General features: G+C 40.1%; 1 protein-coding gene across 2 annotated transcripts in view; it reads right to left on the bottom strand.

Moving 5' to 3' along the window:
* SSBP4 (single stranded DNA binding protein 4) overlaps positions 1 to 21,054 on the bottom strand; it is a 631,862-nt gene that overhangs the window by 512,469 nt on the left and 98,339 nt on the right. For both annotated transcript variants that reach the window (XM_089687906.1, XM_089687907.1), the window contains one exon: positions 3,525 to 3,597. In XM_089687906.1, the coding sequence (XP_089544032.1) occupies positions 3,525 to 3,597 (73 nt within the window). The remainder of the gene's footprint in view (positions 1 to 3,524; positions 3,598 to 21,054) is intronic.

Raw genomic sequence — 21,054 nt, 5'->3', positions numbered from 1 at the left:
CACATTTGGGAGTTACATGTAGCAGTCTGTATGTAAATTCCACCTGACAAAGAATACCCAATCTTCCAGACAGACATACAGCTATCAGGGCATATTGATATTTAGTCCTCATGCACACTGGACATTTTTACAGCTGCTGTTTTTGGTTTTTGGCGGTTTTTTCTACAGCCAGTAAACTCCCAAGCATGTTATCCTATGTGTCCATGCACACATAGGCTTTAATCAGCATTTTTTGGCAGGGGCATTTTTTGGCTGGAAAAAAAACCCCAGAACTAGTGGGTTTCTAGAGGAATTTTTTAGCTGTAAAAAATGCTCTAACGCTGAAAAAGTGGTAAAATGCAGCTAAAACGTGGTAAAAGGCAGCAAACCAGTGTTTTTGGACTTTTTTTGAGCAAAAAATTTTTCTGTGTGTAAAAAATACTAAAAAACACAAATGCGGAACAACACAGCAAAACTCAGCTAAACACTTATGCAAAAAAGCTAAAAACCGCTGAAAAACTCACATTTTTTAATGAGACTGTGCACAGCTAATGCAACCAGCTTTATTAAAATGTCCAGTGTGCCTGGAGCCTTATATAACTCCCTCCTAGAGCCAGCACTGCTTGCATCAGGGCTAGGGGCTCTTGAGAAACAGATGCAAGATGATGTGATGTTTTCAGGAAGCTATGTGAAGCACCCTACTGGCCTCTACCACCAACCGTGATCAGCCTGTATTGTATAGACACATGACATCACCAGGTCTAAAATAAGGCTTAATAAAAACAGAAAGGTTTTATTTAAACAATTTATTAGCATATGGTTGAGTGGGGGAGAAGAAACCAGGAAAGGCAAAATATAAGAAGATTAAACTTCAGCTTTAATCCAGATCTTTAGCAAAACCCATTTCCTCTTTTCATTGGGTACTTTTTTTTCCTTGATTTTACTTCATGGTTGAAATAATAGCAGTAGACATTTGAGCTAACCTTTTTTTAAAAAAAAGTTGATATGACCCTTTCTAACGCAGGCCATACATGGGTCGAATTCCGAATGATTTTTTGTCCAAAAATCAAAAACGTCGATGGTGCCATCAATGATTTCGAAGATCGGCCGACCAAGTCATAAAGTTCACTCCATATAACAGGTGAAACTTCTGTTCTTTCCAGGTCACGGCTCATGTGCATATTCTTTTCGGAAAAATGATTGTACGATTTGACCATCATTGAGTCGAAAATCGGTCGTTTTTCACGAATTTTCAAACATGCCCAATCACCGAGAAGGGTAGGAAGCACGAAAATCGGCCGGTGCCATTGAGCCACTAACAGAGCGAAAATCGTCCGATTATTCTTAGGTCCAGATGAAAAATCGGTTGAATTTTGACCCATGTATGGCCGGCATTAGTTTAGGTACCCAAAGCAAAACATTCCCCTGTTGCTGACCACGTATACTTGGAGACGCATTTTGTTCACAGCATGCCACTTAATAGTTTGAAGGAAAAAAAGCAAAGTGCAACAATAGTGTGCACTGTTTTAAAACACCACACATTATCACTCATATTTACCACACCCCCTACTCCCATAGATAAAAATGTTAGGCATACAACAGTTAGGTCTACTGTCTCTAATTAAAAAATATGGTACTGAATGAATTGAGGACAGTCTGATAAATGAATGTTCTACCTCCTGCATTCATAGAGTGTTTTTCATTGTGTAAACTAATAGTATAGCTTTTATGAATGTAGGAGTGGAAAGCATGCCTTTGACAAGTGCTGCCTCTCATATTAACCCACACACCTATGGAAGATCACAGCTGTGGGGGTATCCAAGGGACAGAGGGCTGAAGATTTCAAGCAACACAGCTACCTGCAGCTCAAAGGTCACTTTTCATTCATCGTATGTAGGTGCTGGGTTTTTTTTTTTATATTTTTACTACACTTAAGCTTTAAGTATATAGCAGTTTTAAACCATGCTCACCAACTTCCAGAAAGCTGTTTTATTTTTAAATAAGCTATGCTGAATGAATAAACCAGAGCTGTATTGCAGTACCAATGGCAAAATTTACATTTTATAGAAATAAAGAGATATTTGGCCCATTGTCTCATCGTCTAATGGATTGACCTTTAAAATGCATTTTTTTTTTCAGAAACAGCTTAGACAGCTATTTTTGAGCCTGGTAAATGATTTGACACCTCAGAGCTGCTGGTGGTAGATGACAGTTCATCGAAAACAACACTGTGTCTCTAAAACTGTATACACTCTCCCGGTGTATATACTCCTGTTATTACAATTTTTCTGTTATTTAATACATTTGCAACCATTGCCTTAAAACTTTATCTGGTTTTCAAAATGTACTGGGTCAATTATTCATTACTTTTTAGCAACAGTGCTGATATTTCTATAACAATATAGACACACATTTTAATTTTCAAACTAAGGCTGGCCGTAGATGCATTGTTTTTTTTGGTCAGCCATCCACACAAGTCAGGTAGATGAAGGATTACTCCCCACTGTGCCAATGTATTCTGACATCTGAACTCCTCTGCTGTCAGAATACATTGATCAGTGGCTGCAGCCGATTGGTTGTGGCCAGCTGATCAAGAAAAATTTTCCTGTTCAACAGAAGTCAGCCGTTAGTTCGACTTCTCTCAAACAGGGATTGTCCATAGATGGATCGAAATCTGGCCAGTCCCTTGTTTGCCAGCCAAATTTCAAACTATCGATGGGCAGGTTTATTTCTTCTGAGCACATAAAACATGAGGATAAAGAACAACCCAAAATATTATGAAACAGACAAAGAAAACTGGCACGTCATCCTAGGTAGTGGTGAAGGGTTGAATGTGGTGGATATGCAAGGGATAGATATGAATCAATGGTGCTGATTCAGAGAATGTCGGCATTCACAGATTTTTTTTACAATCATCCCTTTATGCTCCAGTAATGCAAACTCAGGATTTTTCTAATTTGTTCTTTACAGCTTTAAATGAAGGAAGGGCACAGGGTATTTATCTCATGTGAGAGAAAATCAGTTATGTAGATCCCCAACCTTGCTGACACAGCCTACAGTATTTGCAAGATACTACTGAGCACATACTTTCCTATCCAATTCTAGTGAACTTGTAAAGGAATCCTTTGGTTCCCTTACCTTTTCACCACACTGTCATACACCTATTTTTAAGTAAACCTAAAATATAAAAGTACTACCTCCTACTCTTTCACTCTTTCAGTTAGGCAAATGTAATACAAAATAAACCACAAAGACTGTCTTGTTTTTGTATCCTATACCATAGTTCCCCTTTGTGAAGAAAACCCCATCGAAAGTTATCCTTGGGGAACAGCATCCCCGTTGTTTACAGTATAGCTGCTACTCTGCTTTTCAATTAATTTTTATTGAAAATCATTATAGCAGTCCTGGATTGTAGAATCATATTTTCCCACATTCTAATTACTTAATGACTTAATTAATTCAATTAGAACTTTTTTTCTTACAAAGGTGCTCTTTTAGTATTCATTGGCTAGGCAACAAATGATAAAATGCTAAAAGTTTCTTACCTCTGACAGAAATGTTTGTGCAGATTTCTGGGCTCCTACATGCAGTAAATATTCATACACATATAAAGCTAATCTGAAAAAAAAGAAACAAAATCAGTATTCAGTATTTCCAACAATACAAAACTGCGTTGAAAAACTATCACTATACATTATCAGGTTTAAATTGATCATGCAAAAAAAAAGATGAATGAGTGCATTTTAAATAGTTTTTAATTGCATCTACATTTCGAGACATAGAGGAGTGTCTATCATATGAAATTATGTTTTCCGTCTATATGACCACTGACATGTTATAGAGAACATTAGTTACTTGCTAAAAATATAATCCACTGTACTCAAGACTGTCTCTGGAAGTAAAAAGGTGGCAGTTATGATACACATCAGGGTCCTGATCCTTATACCTCCTTAATGCACATCTGTCAGCCATTTTATCTCCTCTCTAAGAACAAACAAAACAAGGTGCCTCCTACACAGTTGATTAGCCAGAAAACCTTTGCAAAGATTTAATTTGGTTAGTAAGGGCATGCCTTCCCTACCATTGAGAATAGGATTTGAGAATAGCTGAGAGTTGACTTTAAAGTTATAGTAAAGTTAATTTGTACTTTTTTTTAATAATAAACATGTTCTACTTACCTGCTCTGTGCAATGGTATTGCACTGAGCAGTCCCAAACCTCCTCTTCTGGGGTCCCCAACCGGCACTCCAGGCTCCCCCTCTTCTGCATGTGCCACCATGAAGCCTTTTCTTATGGTGGCACACGTGTGTTTGTTCCTGAGCTGTGCTCTGTGTGTCCATTAACACACACAGTGTTGCTCAGCCCTACCCCTGATCTCTGCTCACTGGATTTAACTGACAACAGCAGCAGTCAATTCCTCCTGCTGCTCGCGGGCAAGCCTGTGAGAGAGTGGAGACAGAAGACCTGCAGATGAGCACAGCTCTGGACCAATAAAGGGTAAGTATTTAGATATGGGGAGGGGAGAAAACCAGGCACTGAAAATTATTTTTTTTACCCTAATGAAAATAATGCATTAAGGTAAAAACAGCCTTATGACTTTAGAACCATTCTAAGCCACAACCTGTAAATGGTCCCCTTTGTTAACTGGCCTAAGAACAGGTGTTGCTGTGGGTGTCATATAACCTAGCCCACAGGGAAGAGTATTAAAGTAGAACTAAAGGAATTTTTTTGCCATCTGTGTACCATTGTGGAGCTTTTCCCTTCCCTTCTTGTCCCATAGTCAAAATATGAAGTTAGAGGAAATCCCTCCAAAGTGAGCAATTCACTGGTTGTCACCAGGGTCACCAAAACTAGTGCTGCCATTAAACGAATTCTGCTCCATCCCTGCTCTAGTGACAACCCAAAATTGGGGATTTTTTTTTCTTTCACTTTGGTGATAAACAGCAATAAACAGCACAAATAGAAAGAGTGATTCTCTCTAACAGCAACACAGACAGTGATAAAAACCTGATGGGTGTTCTAATACCTCTCCACTTTATCCAAAACTAGAAATAAAAATTGGACTTTAAGCATCCAAACATGTAAGCCACTGCCAAATTGCATGCCTTTATATGTCTGTTTAAAACACCAGAGGGGATTACAGAGAGCCGGGCAACACATTATGAAACTCTATGCACTCAGCACTTTGTCACAGATGGATTTTTATACACTATATTGTCAAAAGTATTGGGACACCTGCCTTTACACGCACATGAACTTTAATGGCATCCCAGTCTTAGTCTGTAGGGTTCAACATTGAGTTGGCCCACCCTTTCCAGCTATAACAGCTTCAACTTTTCTGGGAAGACTGTCCACAAGGTTTAGAAGTGTGTGTATGGGACTGTTTTACCATTCTTCCAAAAGTGTATTTGTGAGATGAGGCACTGATGTTGGACGAGAAGGCCTAGCTGGCAGTCTCCGCTTTAATTCATCCCAAAAGTATTCTATTGGGTTGAGATCAGGACTGTGCAGGCTAATCAAGTTCCTCCACACCAAACTCGCTCATCCATATCTTTATGCACCTTGCTTTGTACACTGGTGCACAGTCATGTTGGAACAGGGAGGGGTCATCCCCAAACTGTTCCCACAAAGTTGGGAGCATTAAATCATCCAAAATGTCTTGGTATTCTGACACCTTAAGAATTCCCTTCACTGGAACTAAGGGCCAAGCCCAACAGAGAAAAAAAACCCCCACACCATAACCCCCCCTCCACCAAACTTTACACTTGGCACAATGCAGTCAGGCAAGTACCATTCTCCTGACAACCGCCAAAACCAGACACATCCATTGTATTGCCCCACAGATTAGTCACTCCAGAGAACACATCTCCACCGCTCTAGAGTCCAGTGCCAGTATGCTTTACACCACTGCATCCAATACTTTGCATTGCACTTGGTGATGTAAGGCTTGGATGCAGCTGTTCGGCCATGGAAATCCATTCCATGAAGCTCTCTATGCACTGTTGTTGTGCTAATCTGAAGGCCACATGAAGTTTGGAGGTCTTTAGCTATTGATTCTGCAGACAGTTGACGGCTTCTGCACACTGTGCACTTCAGCGTGTGCTGACCCCGCTCTGTCATTTTACATGGCCTACCACTTTGTGGCTTGGTTGCTGTTGTTCCCAGTTTCTTCCATTTTGTTATAATACCACTAACAGTTGACCATGGAATATTTAGTAGCAAGGAAATGTCACGGATGGACTTATTGCACAGGTGGCAAGCTATCACAGTACCACACTTGAATTCATTGAGCTTCTGAGAGCAACCCATTATTTCACAAATGTTTGTAGAAGCAATCTGCATGCCTAGGTGCTTGATTTTATACACCTATGGCCATGGAGGTAATTGGAACACCTGAATCCAATGATTTGGAGGGCTGGCACAATACTTTTGGCAATATAGTGCATATGGACTAAAAGCTCATATTTACAGTTGTGGCCAAAATTATTCAACCCCCACTGAAATTGAGTGTTTTGGCCAGTTTGACATTGCTTTTGATCATTCAGTCATCTTGCTTACATTTACATTAAAGAGGCACTTGTAGGTCAGACAAATATAACATAACAGTTATAATGAAATAACCACAAATGTCTTTTCTGTGCTCACAGCATTATCAGTTTTATTCAACCCCCAAGTGACATTCAATCTTAGTACTTAGTACAGCATCCTTTTACAGTTATAACAGCTTTTAAACGTGAAGCATAGCTTGACACAAGTGTCTTGCAGCGATCTACGGGTATCTTCGCCCATTCTTCATGGGCAAAGGCCTCCAGTTCAGTCACATTCTTAGGCTTGCGCACTGCAACTGCTTTCTTTAAGTCCCACCAGAGGTTCTCAATCGGATTTAAGTCTGGTGACTGCGATGGCCACTCCAAAATGTTCCAGCCTTTCCTCTGCAACCATGCTCTAGTGGACTTGGAGGTATGCTTGGGATCATTGTCCTGTTGAAAGGTCCAACGTCTCCCAAGCCTCAGGTGTGTGACGGACTGCATCACGTTTCCATCCAATATCTCCTGGTACTGAAGAGAATTCATGGTACCTTGCACACGCTGAAGCTTCCCTGTACCTGCAGAAGCAAAACAGCCCCAAAGCATGATTGACCCTCCACCATGCTTCACAGTAGGCAAGGTGTTCTTTTCATCATAGGCCTTGTTCTTCCTCCTCCAAACATAGCGTTGATCCATGGGCCCAAACAGTTCTAATTTTGTTTCATCAGTCCACAGAACACTATCCCACAACTTTTGTGGTTTGTCCACATGGCTTTTGGCATACTGCAGTCGACTCTTCTTATTCTTTGGAGACAGCAAGGGGGTACGCCTGGGAGTTCTGGCACGGAGGCCTTCATTACGCAGTGTGCGTCTTATTGTCTGGGCTGAAACTTCTGTACCCACATCTGACAAATCTTTTCTCAGTTCCTCAGCAGTCACACGGGGACTTCTCTCCACTCTACGCTTCAGGTAGCGCACAGCAGTCGAAGTCAGCATCTTCTTTCTGCCACGACCAGGTAGCGTTTCAACAGTGCCCTTTGCCTTGAATTTGCGAATGATGCTTCCTAAGGTGTCTCTTGGTATGTTTAACATCTTTGCAATCTTCTTATAGCCATTGCCCTTCCTGTGAAGAGAAATCACCTCTTCTCTTGTCTTCCTGGACCATTCTCTTGCCTTCACCATGTTTGTAACCACACCAGTAAATGTCTAGAAGGAGCTGAGTATCACAGTCATTTTAAAGCTGCCTAATTGGTGCTTATTATGCTTGATTGCTGCTCGGTGACATCCACAGGTGTTTTCAATACCTGATGGAAAGCACCTGTATGAACCTCTGTTCTTCAGAGTGGTAGTCTTTAAGGGGTTGAATAATTGTGGCAATGAAGAAACCACATAAGAACCATTTACTACTGTATTACATAAACAATTGATGTCATTTTAGTTGCATTTGGGTAGTTACAACGTCCTTGTAGGATTTGATTCTGAATACAATTCCAAATGTACACTATAGTCCCTAAACCCCTTTACAGCATTGGGGGTTGAATAATTTTGGCCACAACTGTATGTATGCACATAATAAAAGTTTTTTAACATATTTATTTTCTGATGTTATTGATACATATTGGAGTCACATACTGGTGTGCATTGTAGCACTGTGGATTAGAATTGTATAATTGGTTCAGGGGGCATATACCATCTATGAACAGCAGCTACAGGGGTATATTTATCTTTTAATTATTTTAATTATTTTTGTTTGTGTTGTACATGGGGCTATCACTGATAGGGAAGAACGGGTCTTTTGAATATTATTGATGAAATCTCCAACAGGAGAAAAAAAAAAAAAAGAATATGTGATTGCATCTGCATCTATGGCAAGAATTAGAGCACCAATGCCTGGCCACAGGCGCAGGCACAATCACATACTGATTTTTTTTCTCCTGTTAGATATTTCTATCCAGAATCTTATGTTTTGTGACATTTTATGCTACACTGTTCAAGCCTTATTGAAATTAAATTTTTGGCCTTGGAAACACATTGGGGAAGATTTACTAAAACAGAATCTGGTGCAACTGCATAATAACCAATTAGCTTATAGGTTTAAATGTCAAAGCTTAATTGAGTAAGATGAAGCTAGAAGCTGATTGGTTACTATGCATAACAGCACCAGATTCTGTTTTAGTAAATCTTCCCCAATGTGTTTCCAAGGCCAAAAATTTAATTTCAATAAGGCTTGAACAATGTAGCATAATGTAGCTTGTGCAGCAGTTTTAGTATATTCCCCTCATTGGATGCTTTTTGTTTTCTTGTTGTATTGTGTATTAATAGCAATAAAAGATTTTGGACTCCTATTTAAGTAAATTTCTCATTATGGGTGATGAGTGTTTCTTGATGGCTTTGTGGAGAGCTGCTGAAGACAAGTCATCAATGATTCCTTGTTTTAGAGGTTAAAGATTTGAGTCCAACACCCCATCTCCAACAACAATGAGATTCTGTAGGCAAACCACTTTTCATGAATTCTAACGACAGTTATTCAAGAACTGCTGCAGGATGTAGAATGATAAGCCCAAGTCTCTGTCACTCTGCTCTCACCTCATATTGACATGTTTCTTGTTAGCATATGATCACTGTAGCACGTGTGTCTGACAGCTGATACTCCCTTTCCTAGTTCCTTCTGACTGTGGTTGTACAGGTGATCACAAGAGGCTAAAAATGAGTGAAAGTAAGTCATATATACTATTTGCACATTTACATTTTTTAAATAAATACATAGCTGCATGAATGTCTTTTTCTGCTTTCCTGAAGTTTTAAGGCTGGCTTAACATCTGTGCGTATTTTATCATCTGAAACCAAAATACATAGTGATCCAGTGTTGTAAATCTCATATATATATATATATATATATATATATATATACACACAGTGAAGGAAATAAGTATTTGATCCCCTTCTGATTTTGAATGTTTGTCCACTTACAAAGAAATGGCCAGTCGAAAAATTGAATGGTAGGTGTATTGTAACACTGAGAGACATAATAGCAACAACAAATTAAAAAACAAATGCATGTCTAGCAAATTTTGCACTGATTCGCATGTTCATGAAGGAAATAAGTATTTGATCCCCTATCATTCAGCAGGATTTCTGGCTACCAGGTGTCTTTCATACAGGTAACAAGCTGAGATTAGAAGCAGTCTCTTAAAGGGAGTGCTGCTAATCTCATTTTGTCACCTGTATAAAAGACACCTGTCAACAGGAGCAATCAAATAATAAGATTCCAAACTCTCAACCATGGCAGAGACCAAAGAGCCGTCCAAGGATGTCAGGGACAAGATTGTAGACCTACACATGGCTGGATTGGGCTACCAAACTATAGCCAAGCAGCTTGGTGAGAAGGTGACAACAGTTGGTGCAATCATTCACAAATGGAAGAAACACAAAACAACTGTCTGTCTCCCTAGGTCTGGTGCACCATGCAAGATCTCACCTCGTGGAGTGTCAATGATCATGAGAATAGTGAGGAATCATCCCAGAACTACACGTGAGGATCTTGTCAATGATCTCCAGGCAGCTGGGACCACAGTCACCAAGAAAACAATTGGTAACACACTATGCCGACAAGGATTGAAATCCTGCAGTGCCCATAAGGTCTCTCTGCTCAAGAAAGCACATGTCCAAGCCCGTCTGAAGTTTGCCACTGAACATCTGAATGATGCAGAGGAGGACTGGTTGAAAGTGTTGTGGTCAGATGAGACCAAAATCGAGTTCTTTGGCATCAACTCAACTCGCCTAGTTTGGAGGAGGAGGAATGCTGCCTATGACCCCCAAGAACACCATGCCAACTGTCAAACATGGTGATGGAAACATTCTGCTTTGGGGGTGTTTTTTTGCTAAGGGGACAGGACAACTGCACCGCATCAAAGGGACGATGGACGGGGCACTATACCGTCAAATCTTGGGTGAGAACCTTCTTCCCTCAGCCAGGACATTGGAAATGGGTCGTGGATGGGTGTTGCAGCATGACAATAACCCAAAACACACAGCCAAGGCAACAAAGGAGTGACTCAAGAAGAAGCACATTAAGGTCCTGGAGTGGCCTAGCCAGTCTCCAGACCTTAATCCGATTGAAAATCTGTGGTGGGAGCGGAAAGTTCGAGGTACCAAACATCAGCCACCAAACTTTAATGACTTGGAGAGGATCTGCCAAGAGGAGTGGGCCAAAATCCCTCCTGAGATGTGTGCAAACCTGATGACCAACTACAGGAAACGTCTGACCTCTGTGATTACCAACAAGTGATTTGCCACCAAGTACTAAGTCATGTTTTGAGAAGGGGATCAAATACTTATTGACCTCATGAACATGCAAATCATTGCATAATTTGTTAGACATGCATTTCTTTTGAATTTTGTGTTGCTATTCTGTCTCTCAGTGTTACAAATGTTACAATACACCTACCATTCAATTTTTAGACTGAGCATTTCTTTGTGAGTGGACAAACATTCAAAATCAGCAGGGGACCAAAAACTTATTTCCTTCACTGTATATATATATATATATATTCCACTGGATGTGTTTTAGTTACACAATACGTTGGTGCAGTATCATTTTGAAGCACGTGTTGCACCACACCATACTGGGTAGATAAAACTTTATACCATGTTGAATCTTATAAACTAGAGCAGGGGTCTGCAAACTTTCTAAACAAAGAGACAGTGTACTGTCCTTCAGAAAACAAACTGTGGCCAGTGAGAGTAGAAAATGCCCCAGCACCAGTAGAAGTATACAGTCTCAAGCTTTGTGGTCAGCAGGAGTAAAAACAATTATATAGTGCCTGTAGTCAGTAGAAGGAGGAATAGTGCCGCATAATTGGTATTGGTGGAAGGAATAGTGCCCCATCATTGGGGCCAATAGAAGGAATAGCACCCCATTGTTTATACAAGCGGGAGTAATTATTTCCCATCATTGGTGCTATTGGAAGGAATAGTACCCCATTGATTATATCAGTGGGAGTAATTATTTCCCATCATTGGTGTCAGTGGGAGGGATAGTGCCCAATCATTGGTGTCAGTGGGATGAACAGTGCCCCATCCCTGGCTTCATTGAAAGGAATAGTACTCCATTGTTTATATCAGTGAGAAGAATTATGCCTCATCATGTGTTAGTGGAAAGAATAGTGCCTTGTAACAGTGGAATCAGTGACCCAAGGGCTGCATAAGGACAAGCGAGGGGCCACATCTGGCCGGTGAGTTTCAGTTTGAACACTAGAGAAACATCTAATGGAAATATTTTACATATCTGTTCCCAAGAATAATACTTTTGTTGTACTGCGGCAAATGCCAAGGTTTATTTGCTGAGTCACATCTGGTGACAACAGTAGAACACACAGAACAGCTGTTATAATTACAGACTATCAATACAGAATAAAACTGTAGTATATAACCCTAGGTTCACACCTAAGCATTTTCAACAGCGTTTTGCAGAAAAGCACTACAGTCCATGATTTCCTATGGGACATGTTCACATCTCCGCGCTTTCACCCGATGCATTTTTTGGAAAGGGTCAGGAACTTTTTTTAACGCAAAAGGTTGTGTTTTTGTTTCTATAGACTTCAATGGAAATGCTGCAGAGAAGCATGTAGTGCATTTTTTATGCATTTTGCATTTTAAATCTGCCTAGCAACAAGAAAGAAAAAACTGCATCAAAAATGCGGCAAAAAAAGCAGGTGCAAAAATGCAAAACACATTGCAGAAACGGGTCAAACGCACACTCCATAGGTGTGAAACTAGCCTAAGAATACAAAATGATGCTATTCCAGATTAAATGTCATGGTAATGTAAGAAATTTGGAAAAGAGGAAAGAAGGAAATAAAACTGAACATTACTACTACCTGTAAGATTCCAATCTGTTGCTTACGCTTGATAATGTAACTTCAGCTTGCACTAAGCTAGTCTGACATGGAAGAGTTTGTGAGGAAGTAGAAGAATATCATGACATACTGTTAACCCATTTTAAAGTGAAGTTTTTGATGAAGTTATGTGATGAAAAACTTTTTTGATGCAGTTAGATGAAAAACTGAACTCAGCGGGTAGGTAGTGTTCATGTATACATCTCAAGGTTTAATTTTCAATTTTGATTTGAATGTACTTTTTATGAAACCGTCATCATCTCCTAATACATTCATGATGAAAAACAACAATGCAAGATCGCACAAATTCTATCAAAATTCCCTTGCTAGAACTTTCAAGCCCATCTCATGGATTTGCCATGGATAGGATAAAGCAAACAGCCACATTTTTGCATTAATATGCACTGTAGGACTGCAAGTCACCATACAGCATGCTTATTCTCCATACAATTCTGCAGTGAGCCAAGATAGTTACAGGTTTTCTTTAGTGAATTTAGTCATTGTTAGCAGAAGCACATGTTGTAAGAACCATAGTAGATAAGAAAGGGCACAACGTTACAATATTGTACTGACTTCAGGTTCTTGGACGTGCAGACTGACAAGCTTGATATCAGATGGCATGCAGTATCTTCTTGGTTTGTATCAGTAGGAGGGCAGCTGTGTTCAGGAAATGCCTTCAAATAGAGGTGGCTAATAGATATCAGGTGGCTAGATCAGAAAGTGTAGCATGTAAGGCGGTACAGAGGCTGCACTTGTCCAGACACACAAATTGCAGTCTCTGATGGTTTTTCTGAAATATAGTGTTTTTCTGTAGAACAGATTATACCCATTGTTAATGCAGGCCCTGGCACCCCATAGTCCAGAATGTAAAGTTAAATTTACAAGGTGTTCCATCAGCTGTGCTGTATGCATAGTTCCCAACTGTCCCTGATTTTGAGGGATTGTCCCTCATTTGGAACAAAGTCCATCTGTCCCTCCATCCTCTTCATTTGTTCTTCATTCTGGTTTGATTTATATAGTTGTATACAGGTTTGCTGTTAGAAACTACGGAGTCCCATACTGCTGAACCTATGCTTTGGTTATGAATGAACACAATGAGTGATCAGTACAGATCACTCTTTGTGTTCATTCAGGAAAGGAACGGCCTGGTAAATGTGACATACAGTCATGGCCGAAATTGTTGGCACCCTTGATATTTTTCCTGAAAATCAAGTATTTCACACAAAAAAGGTATTGCATTAACACATGTTTTGCTATACACATGTTTATTCCCTTTGTATGTATTGGAACAAATATAAAACAGAGGCAGAAAAGCAAATATGACATAATGTCACACAAAACCCCAAAAATGGGCTGGACAAAAGTATTGGCACCCTTAACTTAATATTTGGTTGCACACCCTTTGGAAAACATAACTGAAATCAGTCGCTTCCTATAACCATCAATAAGCTTCTGACACCTCTCACCCGGAATTTTGGACCACTCTTCCTTTGCAAACAGCTCCAGGTCTCTCTTATTGGAAGGACACCTTTTCCCAACAGCAATTTTAAGATCTCTCCACAGGTGTTCAATGGGATTTAGATCTGGGCTCATTGCTGGCCACTTCAGAACTCTCCAGCGCTTCTTTGCCATCCATTTCTGAGTGCTTTTTGACGTATGTTTGGGGTCATTGTCCTGCTGGAAGACCCAGGATCTTGGACGCAAACCCAGCTTTCTGACACTGGGCCCTACAGTGCGACCCAAAATCCTTTGGTAATCCTCAGATTTCATGATGCCTTGCACACAGTCAAGGCACCCAGTGCCAGAGGCAGCAAAACAACCCCAAAACATCATTGAACCTCCACCATATTTTACCGTAGGTACTGTGTTTTGTTCTTTGTAGGCCTCATTCCGTTTTCGGTAAACAGTAGAATGATGTGCTTTACCGAAAAGCTCTATCTTGGTCTCATCTGTCCACAAGACGTTTTCCCAGAAGGCTTTTGGCTTACTCAAGTACATTTTGGCAAACTGTAGTCTTGCTTTTTTATGTCTCTGTGTCAGCAGTGGGGTCCTCCTGGGTCTCCTGCCATAGCGTTTCATTTCATTTAAATGTCGACGGATAGTTCGCGCTGACACTGATGCTCCCTGAGCCTGCAGGACAGCTTGAATGTCTTTGGAACATGTTTGGGGCTGCTTATCCACCATCCGGACTATTCTGCGTTGCAATCTTTCATCAATTTTCCTCATCCGTCCACGACCAGGGAGATTAGCTACAGTGCCATGGGTTGCAAACTTCTTGATAATGTTGCGCACTGTGGACAAAGGCAAATCTAGTTCTCTGGAGATGGACTTGTAACCTTGAGATTGTTGATATTTTGCCACAATTTTGGTTCTCAGGTCCTCAGACAGTTCTCGTCTCCTCTTTCTGTTGTCCATGCTTAGTGTGGCACAGACAGACACACAATGCAAAGGTTAAGTGAACGTCTCTCCTTTTTATCTGCTTTCAGGTGTGATTTCTATATTGCCCACACCTGTTACTTGCCCCAGGTGAGTTTACAGGAGCATCACATGCTTGTAACATTCTTATTTATCCGCAGTTGTGAAAGGGTGCCAATACTTTTGTCCAGCCCATTTTTGGAGGTTTGTGTGACATTATGTCGAATTTGCTTTCTTTCCTCCCTTTTTTTGTTTTGTCCCAATACACACAAAGGGAATAAACATGTGTATAGCAAAACATGTGTTAATGCAATACGTTTCGTGAGAAATACATGATTTCCTGGAGAAATATCAAGGGTGCCAACAATTTCGGCCATGACTGTATTCATACAATCACTCTCCCTACCCACATTTGATGGGTCCCCTTGCTGGCCTGGGCTCCATACAATAGGACAGGTGGTGCCCCCTTATCCACAGACCTGGTTGTATATAAAATTATCCATCTCTCTATCTATCTATCCATCTCTCTATCTAGCAATATACTGTAAAGGAATAGTAGTAGTAAAAAAGCACTTGTGGGGTTAACCAATCATTTTTGTATAATTATTTGTGGCAGGGAGTGTGTCCTATGCTTACATACTTTTGCTAATAGGTGTCCCTAGTCCCCATCTTATAAAGTTGGGAGCTATGTGTATGTAATACTCTGAACTCCCCTGAAAAGGGATGGTACATGGTATAATGTGTGCTTAGCAATACCAGCTTCTGACTCACAGCTGGCCTAGCCACATGTTCTCATGTAATGTAAAGTACTGAGGTGCAATATTATACAGTGCTGTGTGATGTAACTAAGCTAATATTTATCAAGTCCCTGCTGTTAGATTACAATGTCCCAGAAAGAAGGATTACTGCATCCACTTTGCTACTGTGGATACAGGAATCTGTTCATTTGTTTCAGTTAGCCTGCTGGCAGAATGGAAAAAAATGACCCGTGTTTACCCAGCTTTACTTTACAAGTCTCCATGAAGTTTGGTGGGTAAGGTATGTCGGTCTGCTGATGACGCAAAGATGTGCAATAGGGTTGATATTCCTAGAGGCATTTATAACATGGAACATGGTTTGGCATTGCTGGAAGACTGGTCAAAGCAGTGGAAAATGCAGTTCAATTTCTGAATGCAAAGATTTAAACCCCGTTCACACTTGAGCGTTTTCCAGCTCGAAGCTCAGAAACTCTCAACAAGTAAAATCCCATTTTCTGCAATGGCCACTGTTCACACTTGAGCGTTCTGTCGCCTGTAGCAAAATGCCTGTCCCTCAAAAAAGTACTATTTTTCAGACTGATCTGAGTGTTTTGTCCCCATAGACTTGAATGGAAGATGCATGAACAGTGGGAATGAGTGTTTTTTCAAGCGCTTTTTCAAGCACTTTCAGCTCAAACAGCAGCTATTTCTATTGACCATTGCAAAAACACCTAAATGAAAAAAAGCATGAAAAAACACCTATAATATTTGCAAATCTGCTCAAAAGCATGCCCAAAATGCCTGAAAATAAACGTTAAAAAAAACGCCCAAAAAACACTCAGCTCAGTGTGAATGTAGCCTTATGGGTGCTTAATTCAGATGATTGGAAAATGAGCAGTGTCGCCTGGCAATCTGGAAAGCCCCTTCATAAATCTGTAGTTAGACCCCATTTTAAATACTGTGTCCATTTTTGGAGACCTCACTTACATCTGTTTTAAAAGCACAGCACCAACATAAAACCTGCTACTAACTTGTTAGTAACAAAGAGTTAGCCTCACTGTATATGTAGCGCTGCCCCTGGAGGAGTTGCTGATTGACTAGTTCTTTTTGCTTCTGGAAATGATGACCCTCTCTTGTAGTACCTGAAATCCTCATCACAACTGGGTTGAAAGAGACAAAGGGGTAAAATAAGTAGTAGCAAGCAATAGCAATGAGTATCAATAATGTGAAGAAACTGTGCATATATATATATATATATATATATATATATACTGTATATATATATATATATATATATACACACCCTGTTCCAAATTATTATGCAAATTCTATTTAAGTGTCACAAAGATGAAATATTTTGTTTTTCAGTTTAACTCATGGATAGCATTGTGTGTCAGGGCTCTTTTGATCACTGAAAACAATCTCGGACACCTGTGATAATTAGATTGGCCGGTGAGCCCATTTTAAGGAAAAACTACTAAAGGACGGTGTTCCACATTATTAAGCAGAGCACCATTTTCAAGCAATATGGGGAAGAAAAAGGATCTCTCTGCTGCCGAAAAGAGTGAAATAGTTCAATGCCTTGGACGAGGTATGAAAACATTAGATATTTCACAAAAACTTAAGCGTGATCATCGCACTATTAAGAGATTTGTGGCTGATTCAGAGCACAGACGGGTTCATGCAGATAAAGGCACATTGAGGAAATTTTCTGCCAGATCCATGCATCGGATCAAGAGAGCATCTGCTAAAATACCATTACATAGCAGCAAACAGATATTTGAAGCTGCTGGTGCCTCTGGAGTCCCACGGACATCAATGTGTAGAGTCCTCCAGAGTCTTGCAACTGTGCATAAACCTTCTATTCAGCCACCACTAACCAATGCTCGCAAGCAGAAACGGCTGCATTGGGCAGAAAAATACATGAAGACTAATTTTCAAACAGTCCTATTCACTGATGAGTGCCGTGCAACCCTGGATGGTCCAGATGGATGGAGTAGTGGATGGTTGGTGAAAGGCCACCCTGTTCCAACAAGGCTGCGACGTCAGCAAGGCGGTGGTGGAGTCATGTTTTGGGCCGGAATCATGGGAACAGAGCTGGTCGGCCCCTTTAGGTGTAAAGATGACCTCTGCAAAGTAAGTGGAGTTTATGACTGACCACTTTCTTCCCTGGTACAGAAGGAAGAACTATTCTTTCCGTAATAAAATCATCTTCATGCATGACAATGCACCATCTCATGCTGCAAAGAATACCTCTGCATCAATGGCTGTTATGGGGATAAAAGGAGAGAAAGTCATGGTGTGGCCTCCATCCTCCCCTGACCTCAATCCTATTGAGAACCTTTGGAGCATCCTCAAGCAAAAGATCTATGAGGGTGGGAGGCAGTTTACATCCAAACAGCAGCTCTGGGAGGCTATTCTGACATCTTGCAAACAAATTCAAGCAGAAACTGTCCAAAAACTCACAAATTCAATGGATGCAAGACTTGTGAAGCTGCTATCAAATAAGGGGTCCTATGTTAAAATGTAACGTGACCTGTTAAAATGTTTAAAAAGTTAAAATGTTGTTAAAAGTTTGATTGAAATAGCTTTTGATTTCAGTAAATATGCTGCAAACACAACAAATGACAATTGTCAGTTCTTTACAACCTATAAAGTGTTTTGAAACTTACTGTGCGTAATAATTTGGAACAGTGCATTGTAAGTTTTTTATGTTTAAAAAAAATACTGTTACCATTAGGAGATTTGTTCAATAAAATTTGAATTGTACTCTTAATAGTTGATAACATGAGAATTATGCTGACTGTTATGTACATCAATTATTTAGGTAAATGAGAAAAATATAATTTGCATAATAATTTGGAACAGGGTGTATATATATATATATATATATATACACACACACACAAAATGACTGAGTGTCTGCTGAGCAGCCTGACTGAATGTAAAGGCGATGCTACTGACACCAATCTGCAGGTGTTGGGGTCTTGAATTACTTAAAAAAGCACTCTGAAGCCTAAGATATTTGTTATCCAACTGGAAAGCACTATCACCTTCCCCAGTGACAGTATTCTACTGTAAGCAGTAATATCAAACTATAGGAAAATTTGCACAATGGGGTGGCCAATAGTCCTCTCACCACTGCAGAGTCCAGGATGGATCCCAATAGAAGGTGAGTCTCCTTTTCTTGGTGGGGTCTTGTGAAAGGTGGCCCTTTGAGCTTTGAGCCTCTCTCTCGAGCCTTCCCCTCTTGTGGAATTCTCTTTTTGTGGTCTTGCTCTGTGTCACTTTATCACTGAATATCTGAAATCAATCTCTGGATAGCACTCAGTTGGACACCCCCCACCTCTCTTGGAGTTCCCTGCACATCATCTGTAACAGATCAACCTTTGACCAGTGCAGCTCTACAGCTCAGCTTGCAGCAACAAAGTCTCTGGTGGACACTGTTCAAAAGTTTCAGCAACACAGTTTGAGGTACGGTCAGTACAGCAGTTTTGCTGCACAGCAACACTTCTGCACACAAGCCCTCACAGTGACTCACGGATGACTTGGTAAGACTGTTTCTCCAAGCATAGTAAAACTGCTCAGAAAGCTCATCTCTCTGAAACCTACTTTTAGCAAATGTCCCCAGCAATCCAGCTTTTCCCTCATGTGGCCCTCAAATGGCTGCCTTTCCCACAGGATTTTCGTATAGTTTCCTCCGTTTGGGGTGGGGCCAAGTTCAAGTCAGTGGCTGCTGTCAATAGAAATCCTGCCTTCCCTGTTGCCAAGAGCCGATTCACAGTCCAGATGCTGATGCAACCAATTGAAGTCCCCCTTCAGCCTTGGTGTTCCCCATAATGGCCACCATACCTCCTGTGCTGGAATGACTTTCCAGTTCCACACTGTCTGGCACTGCAGAAAGAGAGTAATAAATGGCAACAAGTGGAAACACCCTACAGGCAAACTACAGATCAGGCTACATGTAAATTCAGCATTCTATGGAAATGCCACAGGTATCTAAAATTTTAAACATTACTGTTTCTCACTGTTGCCATACTTCCTATTTGTTCTTTCAGTATGATAGGCAGCCTTACTGACCAAGTCCAAGAAGAAGTGAATGGGAAAGAGCAGTTCAGCCTTTAACATTATTAGATAATTGGGATGCCCAAGGTTTCAAGTGATCCAATGTTGATACCTCTAGATATCCACAATGTAAATCTCAAGTTCATGCCCTATTGAATTTTAGTGTAACTTGCAGATCTCATCTCTACATAACTCTTGGAAAAACAGGTGAAGGGGTTGCAGATACACACAAAATCTAAAAACGTCTTTGAAAATGAGAAGCCAGTAGATTTGCACTAGAAATGCACCTGAAAATGTCAGTAACTTGCAAATAAATGTTCCTTACTACATGATCAATGTAACAAGGTATGACTGCAAACCACTAATTTAAGAGTCACGCCGGCTGAAAGTAAAAGATTATGGGTAGACAAAACTTTTTTTTATGTTTAGGATAGAGTAGGGAAGGATTAGAACCCTGTCAGATGTTTATTGCTTTTGGGTCTTTGCTGTGAAGATGTTCCCTTTCTTTTGTCCTGGTGACCATAGAAATAGAAAGTGATGGGAAACCCAAAAACACACAGACCACAGTGTATATGCATAAAGATATACACAAATATATTTACATACACGCAAACATACATTTATATATTTTTGCACACACACGTAACTACAAAGCTTCCTATGTTTTGCTGTAGTCAATTATACATATTATCAAATAATACATCTACCAAGTTCCCCCTAGTTTAGAAGGGGTTGACAGAAAGCAATACATCAGCAAAGAGTTTTCATCTCATTTAACCCAGTTTTGCAAGCATTAAAGGATAACACAAAAAGGAAGAACAGTTCATTTCCGTAATGGTCTCACTGGGAGACTGTCCATTAGTTGCAACTTTAAATTGCATTGCAGAGTTCTCAATTTTACAGTTTTCATCTGTGTAAGGATTTAAACAGTTGCTGTCGAAAAAACATTTTATATAGATAAAAATAATTTAACCAAAGTAATAGTTAATGTACTGGAACATATGAGGAAGATTGTGATGTATGTCAAAAGACAAATTTTTATTTTCTATGTTCCAACTTTAATTTTACAAGCCAAGAGTGTGTCTCATTTTCTGACACTGGAGAGATCAGTATATGCAACAAAACCTAGTATCCTGCCTTTACCTGTTACTGGTCTCGCCAACTCAACTCATTTGGGAAAGGGAGAACTTGCTTGCTGCCCAGTTTAAAATTGAGTAAGTAACAACATATGAAGGAATTCAGGTGCCCTCCAATAACTAATAAACACAAACTAAAATCAATAATGTACAAAAATGACATTGAGTGCAAAATGTAGAGTCCCCAAAACACCAATATATAATATGGCCATTTAAGGACCAGGCTTTTTCTGGCACTTTTGGTTTACATGTAACAATCTGATTTTTTTGGTAGAAAATTACTTAGAACCCCCAAACAT

The sequence above is a fragment of the Staurois parvus genome, unplaced genomic scaffold (assembly GCF_062004578.1).
Source record: "Staurois parvus isolate SC_StPar_1 unplaced genomic scaffold, SC_StPar_1.0 ptg000439l, whole genome shotgun sequence".
NCBI lineage: Eukaryota > Metazoa > Chordata > Amphibia > Anura > Ranidae > Staurois > Staurois parvus.
The sequence above is the reverse complement of the archived record's forward strand: the minus strand, read 5'-3'. Positions and strand labels throughout refer to the sequence as shown.